Below are 13,145 nucleotides of genomic sequence, written 5' to 3'. Positions count from 1 at the left end.
TGATAAAAACCCTCTAGAAAGTAGGCATAGAGGGAACTTTCCTCAACATAATAAAGGCCATATATGACAAACCCACAGCCAACATCTTTCTCAATGGGGAAAAACTGAAACCATTTCCTCTAAGATCAGGAAAACGACAGGTTGCCCACTCTCACCACTATTATTCAACATAGTTTTGGAAGTTTTAGCCACAGCAATCAGAGAAGAAAAGGAAATAAAAGGAATCCAAATCAGAAAGGAAGAAGTAGAGCTGTCACTGTTTGCAGATGACATGATACTATACATAGAGAATCATAAAAATGCTACCAGAAAACTACTAGAGCTAATCAATGAATTTGTAAAGTAGCAGGATACAAAATTAATGCACAGAAATCTCTGGTATTCCTATACACGAATGATGAAAAATCTGAAAGAGAAATTAAGGACACGCTCCCATTTAGCATCGCAACAAAAAGAATAAAATACCTAGGAATAAACCTACCTAAGGAGACAAAAGACCTGTATGCAGAAGACTATAAGACACAGATGAAAGAAATTAAAGACAATACAAACAGATGGAGAGATATACCATGCTCTTGTTTTAGAAGAATCAACACTGTGAAAATGACTCTACTACCCAAAGCAATCTACAGATTCAATGCAATCCCTATCAAACTGCCAATGGCATTTTTCACAGAACTAGGAAAAATTTCCACAATTTGTATGGAAACACAAAAGACCCCAAATAGCCAAAGCAATCTTGAGAAAGAAAAATGGACCTGGAGGAATCAGGCTCCTGGATTTCAGACTATACTACAAAGCTACAGTAATCAAGACAGTATGGTACTGGCACAAAAACAGAAATATAGATCAATGGGACAGGATAGAAAGCCCAGAGATAAGCTCACGCACATATGGTCACCTTATCTTTGATAAAGGAGGCAAGAATATACAATGGAGAAAAGACAGCCTCTTCAACAAGTGGTGCTGGGAAAACTGGACAGCTACATGTAAAAGAATGAAATTAGAACACTCCCTAACACCATACCCAAAAATAAGCTCAAAATGGATTAAAGACCTAAATGTAAGGCCAGAAACTATAAAACTCTTAGCGGAAAACATAGGCAGAACACCCTATGATATAAATCACAGCAAGATCCTTTCTGACCCATATCCTAGAGAATTGGAAATAAAAACGAAAATAGACAAATGGGACCTAATGAAACTTAAAAGCTTTTGCACAGCAAAGGAAACCATAAACAAGATGAAAAGACAACCCGCGGAATGGGAGAAAATATTTGCAAATGAAGCAACCGACAAAGGACTAACCTCCAAAATTTATAAGCAGCTCATGCAGGTCAATATCAAAAAAAGAAACAACCCAATCTAAAAATGGGCAGAAGACCTAAATAGACAGTTCTCCAGAGATGATATACAGATTGCCAATAAACACGTGAAAGGATGCTGAACATCACTAATCATTAGAGAAATGCAAATCAAAACTACAATGAGATATCATCTCACACCAGTCAGAATGGCCATCATCAAAAAATCTACAAACAATTAATGCTGGAGAGGGTGTGGAGAAAAGGGAACCCTCCTGCACTGTTGGTGGGAATGTAAATTGATACAGCCACTATGGAGAACAGTATGGAGGTTCCTTAAAAAACTAAAAATGAAACTACCATAGGACCCAGCAAACCCACTACTGGACATATACCCTGAGTAAACCATAATTCAAAAAGAGTCATGTACCACAATGTTCATTACAGCTCTATTTACAATAGCCAGTACATGGAAGCACCCTAAGTGTCCATCGACAGATGAATGGATAAAGAAGATGTGGCACACATATACAATGGAATATTACTCAGCCATAAAAAGAAACAAAATTGAGTTATTTGTAGTGAGGTGGATGGACCTAGAATTTGTCATACAGACTGAAGTAAGTCAGAAAGAGAAAAAAAAATACCGTATGCTAACACATATATATGGAATCTAAAGAAAAATGGTTCTGATGAACCTAGGGGCAGGACAGGAATAAAGACGCAGACGTAGAGAATGGACTTGAGGACACAGGGAGTGGGAAGGGTAAGCTGGGATGAAGTGAGAGAGTGGCATGGACATATATACACTACCAAATGTAAAACCAATTGCTAGTGGGAAGTAGCCGCATAGCACAGGGAGATCAGCTTGGTGCTTTGTGACCACCTAGAGGGGTGGGATAGGGAGGGTGGGAGGGAGACGCAAGAGGGAGGAGATACGGGGATATATGTATATGTATAGCTGATTCACTTTGTTATACAGCAGAAACTAACACACCATTGTAAAGCAATGATACTCCAATAAAGATGTTAAAAGAAAAAAAAAAAACAAAAGATGGTCACAGGAAAGGGGACCAAGTAAAAAAAGAGACTGCACAAGAAAAGGAAAGCTTGAAACCATTCCATCTGAGGATGTCTAGCTTGGAGATGACAAAATCTAGGAATGAGTGCCAGATTATCTGAAATATTTGAAGAGCTGCCACGTTCAAGAGACAGAAGATTAGTTTCTGGTAGTTCCGAATGAGAGTTTCTGGGAAGCAGATTTCAGCCTAATAAAAGGAAGACCATTCTAACTCTCAGAACTATTTCGGTGGGATCTTTCTAAGGGGCGGCTTTGCCAGGAGCCAATGAAGCACAGTCTGGGGAAATGCATAGCACAGGGAACAGTTGTTCTCAAACATTTTTGTATCAGCTCTGGAAGCTTTTCTTCAGACAGAAGCTTTTGAGGCAACCCTGATAGGTTAAGCAAGTACATGGGAGCGTCTCTGTGGGCAGATGACTGTCTGTCCCACCGCAGCACCTCTGTGAGCCAGCGACACCCCATCAGCAGCGGCCACTGAGCTCCCAAGAACCCACCACATTCGCAGCTCAGCTCTTTTCAGATCTTACTGGGGTGGGGTGGACTGGAGGAGAGCACTTCCTAACTTTTCCCCCTTTTTCTTCAATTCAGCTAGTGAATACTGTTTTCTATGAAAAGCTGTTCCTCAGTATATATGTAGATTTTGGTTTTTTGAAAGAATATTTTTGGTGGGGGGGGACATTTACCACATAGCCTTAACTTTACTGCAAGTTCCTTTATGGCAGAAGTCTTTGTGTTCTTACTGTGGAATCACATAAAATACCAAGCACAGTAGGAGGTAATAAAAGGAAAAAGAAAAACCCAAAACTGTTCAGACATGAAAGTTTAAGATAATTACCTCAGACCTGACTTATAAAGATACCCAACACATGATTAGAAAGCATAGGAAAGCGAAGAAACAATTTCACATACACATTCCCCTCCTTTGCTTTATCCAATCCCTGTCACCCCACCTCCCCCTTTACCACCACAGGTCAGGACAATACTTATCTCACGTTCTTTCAGAAGAAAGAAACCGGATTGTCCCCCGAGAAAGCAATCCCAAGAGATGAACTACTTCTCATAGGAAACCTGCTTGATTGGAATCTCTAGGAAAAAACGCTCACTCTTATTATAAGTCATATTTCCTGTATCTTCTTTAATGATTATAAATGAATTTGTGGATAATACAGGAATTCCAAATAAAATAAGCTTGAATTTAGGCCACTGTACTTAACACAGTCCACTCAGAAGAGGGATTTTTCCAATTACAGATCAAAGAAGTGTGTGCTCAACTTGCTTCATCATGAAAAGTGGTCTCTCGATGGGTAAGTCTTGGTGATAATATGGTATTAGCAGATAAAATGTGTGAAAAGTCCTTTCCAAAGAAGCATTTATATTTTCCTAGAGGTACCTGATTATTTTCCTGCATTTTTAGATTAACTTTCTTTCAATGGATTCCTGTTCTAAGAAGCTAAGGTGAGGGACTTCTGAAAAAAATCACATTTGTGTCCTTAAATTCTGACCTGTACGATCAGATATGAACAAAATATAAATCAGAAGTTTCTGCTACCCAAGTTACATATTAATATGTATAAATATTCACTGAGTATAATAAACAGTATATTTTGAGGCGTAATCAAAATGCTGACACATTCTAAACTACCACAGCGACAGTCCTTGAGAAAGAGTACACATTTATAGCGACATTTTCAGGTCCCCTAAAAGGGTCTACAGGATATAATGACAAAGCACTGGATTTGGAACCATAACAACGTGGCTCTAATTGTGGCTTTATAACCGACTAACAAACTGACTAACTGTAGTCATTTCTCTCAGTTTCCTCACTTATAAAATATAACAAGTGTACATTCATTTCTCAAGCGCAAGTTCCTCCTACTCTGTGAAGTCAGTGTCCCTAATTGCAGTGCATGGACAATGTCACCATGTGACTCCTATGTGGGGAAGCAGAAGACGCTCACTTGAGATGGTTTAATGAAGTACTCTTGAGGGGCTGGTGACACATATCAACTCATTCATTCACTTGTTCATTCATGTATTCATTCTAGCATCGTATTCACACACTATCCACATAAGCTCATATGAAGTGTTTCAGCAGGTTATGCAATTAGCAAATAACAAGTCTTGGATGTTTTGTTGGATATAAAATTAGCATAAATTAACATTTATGTTTTTATCAATCAAAAGGACAAATTCCTCTAAGTCTCAAAATCGCTTATTTTTATCTCCAAAGTATTTCAGGCAATGATAGTCTCTGGCGCATCAGGTACAAAGCTTCAAAACGAAGCAGAGTTTGGCAATGATTTCTTAGCTATGACACCAAAACCACAGGCAACGAAAGTGAAAATAGATGGAACTGTATCAATCTTAAAACTTTTGTGCATCAAAAAACACAGTCAGTGGAATAAAAAGGCAACCTATGGAATAAGAAAAAATATTTGCAGATCATATGTCTGATGAGGGGTTAATATCAAAATACATAAAGAAATCCTACAATTCAACAACAAAAAAATCAAATAACTACATTAAAAAATGGGCAAAGAACTTGAACAGACATTTCTCCAAAGAAGATATACAAATGGCCAAAAAAGATGCTCAATATCACTAATCATCAGAGAAATGCAAATCAAAACCACAATAAGATACCACCTCATATCCATTAGAATGGCTACTATAAAAAAAACAAACAAACAGAAAATAACAAAACATCCAAAAGAATTGAAAGCAGGGTCTCAGCTATTTGCACATCCAAGTTCACAGCAGAACTACTCATAATACCCAAGAGGTGGAAGCAACCCAAATGCCCGTAGAGGAATGAATGGATAAACAAAAAGTGGTATATACATACAATGGAATAGTATTCAGCCTTAAAAAGGAAGGCAATCTTGTTACATGCTATAACATGGATGAACCTTGAGGACATTATGCTAAGTGAAATAAGTCAGTTACAGAAAGACAAATACTATATGATTCCACTTACATGAAGTATCTAACGTAGTCAATGTGATGGACTGAATTGTGGCTCCCCCAAAATTCATGTGCTGAATATGAATACAGTTAGGGCTCTAACCACCAATGTGACTGTATTTGGAGATAGGGCCTTTAAGGAAGTCCTTAAGAATGGGGCCTTATCAGTCCTTATCAGAAGAAGAGACACGGAGATTTTTCTCTCTCTCTGTGCATGCACAGAGAGAACAGGTCATGTGAGGACACAGCAAGATGGTAACCATTTACAAGCCAGGAAGAGAAACCAATCCTGATGGCACTTTGATCTTGGACTTCTAGCCTCCAGAACTATAAGAAAATACATTTCTGTTGTTTAAACCACACAGTCTGTGGCATTTTGTTATGGCAGCCCTAGCAGATGAACGTAGTCAAACCCATAAACACAGAAAACAGAATGGTGCTTACCACAGGCTGGGGGAAGGGGAGAACGGGTACAGTTTCAGATTTGCAGGATGAAAAACTTCTGGAGATCTGTTTCACAACAATGTGAATATAAAGTTGACCCCTGAACAACATGAGTTTGAACTGCGTGGGTCCACTTACATGCAGATTTTTTTCAATAGTAAGTACTACAGTACTACGCGATACTTGGTTGGGTGAATCCGTAAATGTGGATACAGAGGCACCTCAAACACAGAGGGCTGATTATAAATTACAAGTGGATTTTTGAATGCACAGTCAGTTTTGTTCAAAGGGCAACTGCATTTAACATTTCTGAATTGTACACTGAAAACTGATTAAGGTGCTAAATTTTATGCTATGTGATTTTTACCACAATAAGGAAAAATTAAGCCAAATTTCAAATTTCCTTCTGAAATAAAGAGGAAAAAGAGATTAAAAGATACTACTTCACAAACAGAAACAACTAGTAATACTATTTTATGCATAGGAAATGTATACACGTGCGGTTTATATGTGTTTTTATTTCATTAGAAAAAGCAGTAATGATGACTACCTTAAGGCAAAAACAATACTTCTGTTTTAGAACCAATATTTAGCCAACACAGACAAACCTACTTAGTTTATAAAATTTAATTGCTAAATTCTACTAAAGTTAGGGGTGAATATAACATATCATCAGCATTTCCCTCAATACCTTCTGCAAGAAAATGCTGCTGTTAACAGTAGAATATAGAAGAGTTCTTATCAGTTCAAATTTTCCAGATTCCTAAATCAGATATTGTATCTTTCGAAAAAGGTGGAAAGAACCACTACCAATATTAGGACTTACATAACTTATACAAAAGAGAATTCAGTTTAGCTTTAAAAAAAAACCCACTTATTTGCACTTAATGAATGCATTCCCCTAAGATCTCTTCTCTTAAAAATATGAGAACAAAGGACTTGATATCTATGAAATCCTTTGTCATTGTTTAACAAAAATACATCTATTCTTCACGTTTGCCCCCCCATTTCAAAAAAGAGAGAAGTGTAGCAATAGTTACACTATATTTTACCACTTATCCTGTTTTATTCTAACCGAAGTTAACATGTGGGATTATAGATACTTTAACTCATGACACAGTAAAATTTCCCTTATTTGCTGGTCTAAATACCATTTCAAGAAAAGTGTGGGTTGTGACCCCCAGAGGGAAAAGGTAGACACAGCCTGATTTCAGGAGATAATCTAGAACAGGGTATCTCAACTTTGGCACTACTGGCATTTGGGGCTGGACGATTCTTTGTTGTAAGGGCGCCAGTGCACTGCAGGATGTTTAACAGTATCCCCAGCTCCACCTCCTACTAGATGCCAGTGGTCCCTCAAGTTGTGACAACCAAAAATATCTCCAGACATTACCAAATGTCCCTTGAGGGGCAAAATTACCCCCAATCTAGAGACTATGAGGCCACAGGTGAATTACTGAACTAGCAGAATTAAACCGCAGAAGTGAACTTAAAAGAATCCAAAGCTAGAAAGTTAATATTTAGGATCTAAACTTTGATATGCAAACTAAAGAATGTGAGTTGTAAGATAACTCTGGCTGGGGGTGGGTAGGGTGAGGGGGATTAAATAAAAGACAATAGACTTCAAAATGTTGAGACATGTGTCTATTGCTAGAAAGAACATTCTAAGAATATTACATGCCACGTTTTTGTATGTGCTCAAGGAAATAAAACCATAGTTACATTTGCTACTTTCCTCTTTTAGACTGCCATCTGGCAATCCACACTTCCACTAGGAAAAAAATTCTAGCCGATTGGACTAAAATAGTTAATATACCACCCCATGTGCCAAAAATATGCCAGGGAGTCTATGGTTTGCTCTGTCATGCCCCAAAAGAAAGAAATGAATGTCCTTAAAAGACAAAAGTAAATAACTCACACGATGCTTACTCAACCTGAGAAATTTCCTCCCCACCTTTGGAGGACCCAGAGGCAAACAGTAGGAGAAGGAAAAGCACAACAGAAGTAGGTTTATAGAACAGGCAAACTGAAGTAATAAATTCATTTACTGGATGTCAACTCATCCCCAAGACACATGGCGTTAAAAAAAGTCCACTAATAAACACAGCAGAATACAATGGACTATATATTTATAGTCCATTACATCCCAGTGTCACAGGGATTTGTTAAAAATACATGAAATGATGGGACAGGTGCACTGCTTCCTTGTTAACACTCCTGAAGAAAGGCAGTGCAAAGATCCTTCACAATAATGAATATAAGGTTCACCACCATAACTAAAGCTACAATCACTTCCTTTTTCATGATACCCAAAAGTTGTCCAAAAACGGGCACATCCAGACTAGTAACTCCTTTGGGTTCTCATTCACCAGTCTGTAAAGGCAAGCTATGGTAACAAGAACAAACAGTCACCAATAGATGAACATTACTTATCAAATACAAGGACAAGCAGAAAACTATGTGTGATTCACTTCACAAATGTTTCATAGACGTAAACATAAATTGCATGTTTTGAGCACTTCTACGAGCACTCATCTAGATGGAGTGATGAGTAAGACCATCAAGGTACTGGCTCACCTGGAGTTTACAGCCCGGTGCAGGAATTCCAGTAAAATCATCAAACATTTGGGAAAAGCAACACCATGAAAGGCAGTACCAAACACAATGCTTTTTTTTCTTTTTTTCCAAAAGAGAAGAGTTAATATCCAAGGAACAAGAGTTAATAGAAAAAACAGAAGACTTTTAAGTATAATTATGATTCTCACAGAGACTGAGGACAGATTATGACATTAGAGAAAATCTTGAATAAACACTTACATTTAGACACCTCTGAAAGAAATCTTAGAAATCAAGGATAAAGAGAAAATCCTAAAGGTTTTCAGAGAGACAAAATAGGTACAAGACATTTTCAGATATTCAAGGATCGACTACAGTCCAAGTTTAAAAGAGTTGTTGGACTTTATCAAATCAAACAATTGGAACAAAGAATCGTGAGTATAAAAAATTGTAAAAATATACATACAATGTAATACTATTTGTAAACATTTTTAAAACCATCAAGCAATCCTGTATGTTTTTATGGAAACAGACTTACACAATAAAAACATTTATGGTGATAATGCACGAGTATAAGTAAGAAGTAAGCAAAAGGGGTAGAGCTTTGGCTTGATACTTCTTTAAGAAGAAACAACCACCATCATCAGAATCAGAAAGGGAGAGAGTGCATTCGGGAGGGAGCAAGAGAGTGAATGTGAAACTCTGTTAAGAGTCGTTTCTTGTTTCGGTGAAGACAATGGATACTAGATAAATCTACATATTGACAGCTTTGAAAAACAAGTATAAGGATATGTCTTAAAAATTTAAGGGCTTCCCTGGTGGCACAGTGGATGAGAGTCTGCCTGCCGATGCAGGGGACATGGGTTCATGCCCCGGTCCAGGAGGATCCCACATGCCACGGAGCAGCTGGGCCTGTGAGCCATGGCCACTGAGCCTGCGCGTCCGGAGCCTGTGCTCCGCAACGGGAGAGGCCACGGCAGTAAGAGGCCCACGTACCGCAAAAAAAAAAAAAAAAAAAAAAAATTTAAGGTTAACCATTAAAAATCATTTTGAAATAGATTTTTTTTTTATATTCAAATCATTACAGGAAAGAAATGACACAGAGAAGCCAACCAATGTAAAAGTTAGCAGACTAAGTTCAACTACATCAGTAATCACAATAAATGTAAATTAATTAAGTTTACTATTAAAATAAACAGACTGTCACATTGGAGTTTTAAAATATCCAGCTACATGTTGTTTACAAGGTTAATGTTAATAAGATATATACCTAAGATAAAATAACACACAACTGAAAAAACACAATTGGAAAAAGATCAATAATTTTTTAAAAAGAAAAGTAAATATAGCAATAATAACATCAAATTAGAATTAAAGAAAATTAACATAAAATGAAAGGAGAGAAAAATCTTACTGATGAAATACACAATTAGTCAAGTCGTTATGGCACAAACCTTTCATGTACCTAATTACATAGCTTCAAAATATATACTGCGAAAACAGGCATCAAAACCAGAAGAAAATGACTTTTCCATTATCACAGCATGAGATTTAACATACCCTTCTCAAAATATCCACGTTTCAAATAAATTAAAAAGAGGAATAAAAAGTTTTAATAAATTTGACTATATAAATCTAAATACATAAAGGTACACACCACGCACACACACCCCTCAACAAAGTCCCCAGAACATCAAATACATAAGCCATATTCTCTGATCATGCTTCAATAAAACACAAGGAGAGTCAACTGAATCTGTTTCATTTAGACTGGCATCAGATGGGCAAAAATCTACGTAGCAGCTTGGGTGAGGGTGTAGGGAAATGGGCATTTATAGAAACTTTATGTGGGAGTATAAATTTGCAATGCCTTTTTGCAAAATAATTTGATATTACCTATTAAATTTTAAATGTTACACCCTTTGACTTAGTGATTCTACTTTTAGAAATACCTCATTAAAAAGTACACATAATTGCAAAACAAATATACAACATACAGTGGAATACTAATTATAGCCACAAAAAAGTAATAACCCAAATATCCAGCAACAGAAAAATGGTTAAATTACTTACAGTACATCCTTTCATAAAATGTCAAGCACTGACATGGAAAGAATCTCCAAGACACAGTGTGTTGTTGTTTTGTTTTTTGTTTTTTCAAGTGTAAAAAAATACACATGCATCCTGCAAATTATGTTAAGATGCAAAATGGAAAAAAAGTGGAAAAATTCACAACATACTTTTTTCTTCTGGAGAGAGACATGATGGAGAACTTTCACAGTTTACTTTATGTAAGTCTCTACTGTTTGAATATTTTATAACTCGAACTGCTTGCATAATTCAAAGAAAAGAAAAGACAAGCAATAATTTTTAAAAATTTCTTATTTACTTCCCAGAAGAAGACTGGGATCTTTCTGTTCTTAGTACAAATTTGATCAAACCCATCAGAGAGTACAGGACAAGTATAAACTTCCAATCTGTTTAAATAAGAACATTTTCTGTTCCCTCTGCCAAGAATGCTCTTCCTCAGATATGGCTCACTCCCTCACTGCCTTCAAGTTTTCCACTTAAATATCATTTTATCTGAGGAACCTTCTTTGACTTTTCAGTACAAAATGCCAACCTCCTACACCCTACTAACTTGCTTTACATTTCACACCTGTGTCTCAGTGTCCTTGTCTTTAAAATGGGGTGATAAGTGTACCTACCCCACAGGGTTGTTGTTGGGCTTAAAGGAGCGAGAAGCCCTCAGATGAGCTCCTGACTTACAGGAAGAGCCATATCAGTTTTTGATGTTTTGTCTGTTTTGTTTATGGCCTGCTTTCTTTCTCCCTATGAGGATGACAACCCCAGGAGGCAGGGGCTGCGTTTTGTTCACAACTGTATCCCAATGCCTGGAAAGTGTTTATCAGTAAATAGTCATAGCTGTTGAAGCCTGATTTAGTCCTGCAGCCATATGTACAGACAGCTGAGATTACAAAAAAAAAAGACCAATTATTTTCAGTAAAAGCAAGCTTTCTGCACATTAGCATGAATGACCTGTAATGATTCAACCCATTTTTAAAGCACAATGGGTAGCAGTATGATTGCCAGAGCATCAAGTAGGGAAGTGGTACAGTCCCATTTAATTCCTTAATGTCTTAACACCAATGTGGCAACAGAAACGAAAACCAATGTGGAGGGAGAGAACAAAAGGATGACTTACTCTGCATTCCTGCTTTTGATGCATGGCTGGTAGAGGACCTTAACAGCATTCCAGGCAGAACTGGAATCGGCCTTCAATAAGTCTTCCAACAGAGGGAATTTTTTGATACTTGTGGAACTTTCCAAAGCTTCAATCACCAAAGTGTCTGAGTTTAAAAGCCATAGCTAAAGACATGGAGAGAAAAGTCCAAGTACAAGAATATCACAACCCTATTCAGACCTCATACCACCACTCAAAAAAACAAAAACAAAACCATTAAAAAAAGACAAAACTATAAAACACCAGAAAAAATATCACATATGTAACTTTTAAGTAGGGTAAGACTTTCAAAGTATAACCTTTGGTAGAGCCACTGACAACACAAAGTTTTTAAAGAAAAGACAACTGATTAGGAGAAAATATTTAATACATACAAAGTTATGATCCATAATCTATAGAGCTCCTAGCAATCAATAAGAGAAAAAAAAAAAAAACAGCCCAAGAGAAATACAGGCGAAGAATATGAACAGAACTGAACAGAATATAAACAGAAAAAATAAGTGATAAATATATTAAAATGTTAACATAACTAGTAATAAGGAAATGCAAAATTCTTTGCCACCACTTTTCACTTATCAGATTGGCAAATACAAAAAGATTGGTAACAGTCAGCTCAGAAGAGGGGTTTGGAGCAGGTATTCCCACACGTTGCTCATGGAAGACTATTTTGGGATTTGGACACAGCTGATTCACTGAGGAAATACTCTCAGGAGAAAGGGAGAGAGGGCAAGAAGATAAGGCAGGGTAGCCAACAATGTGGACTCAGCCTGATCTCACAGGGAGCTCTGAAGCCTGAATTCCACCTACAGAGTCTGTCCCATCTTGAGACAGGAGATGGCAGGTTTTGTAGCCCAGGGTCGGGTCATCGGCAGTGGGCTGAGTAGGGCAGGGGTGGGGGGACGGCGGAGGACAGGAAACTCCCGGGCCAGGCAGCATCTGTCAGGATGGGACAAGTCTCTGGAGAAGAGGGTGACCGTGAGCCGTGAGCAGGCAACATTCTCAGCAATGGGAAAGGGGGGGACCAGCCAAGGAGAGGGGACCTGGGCGGAGGCACCAAGAATGTTATAAGGGGGCTTCCCTGGTGGCGCAGGGGTTGAGAATCCGCCTGCCGACGCAGGGGACACAGGTTTGTGCCCCGGTCCGGGAAGATCCCACATGCCATGGAGCGGCTAGGCCCGTGAGCCATGGCCACTGGGCCTGCGCGTCCGGAGCCTGTGCTCCGCAATGGGAGAGGCCACGACAGCGAGAGGCCCGCGTACCGCAAAAAAAAAAAAAAAAAGAATGTCTATAAGGGATAAAGGATGTTCACAAGGGATAAATTAGTCCAACTTTTTAGAGGTGATATAAAATATCAGAGTTTCAAGTACACAAATTCCAATACTGCATAAGATGAGAAAGATCTGTTTCTGAAGTACTAAAATACATGTGCAAAGAGGATTTCCCCTGCAGCACTGTCTTTACCGGCCATACAGTGGAATTCTACTCATTCGGAAGAGTCCAATCCATATTTACACTAACAAAGAAACAAGCCTCACGATACCTGGTTGTGTGA

The 13,145-nt window shown here is 38.0% G+C and overlaps 1 protein-coding gene across 1 annotated transcript in view; it reads right to left on the bottom strand.

Moving 5' to 3' along the window:
• Window positions 1-13,145, bottom strand: part of UBE3D (ubiquitin protein ligase E3D) — a 103,081-nt gene that overhangs the window by 48,814 nt on the left and 41,122 nt on the right. The window contains exon 8 of the mRNA XM_065888656.1: window positions 11,555-11,718. Coding sequence (XP_065744728.1) covers window positions 11,555-11,718 — 164 coding nt within the window. The remainder of the gene's footprint in view (window positions 1-11,554; window positions 11,719-13,145) is intronic.

Source organism: Phocoena phocoena, chromosome 12 (genome assembly GCF_963924675.1).
Source record: "Phocoena phocoena chromosome 12, mPhoPho1.1, whole genome shotgun sequence".
In the NCBI taxonomy this organism is placed as follows: Eukaryota; Metazoa; Chordata; class Mammalia; order Artiodactyla; family Phocoenidae; genus Phocoena; species Phocoena phocoena.
Note: the sequence above shows the minus strand (reverse complement) of the source record. Positions and strands in the feature narration are given on the sequence as shown.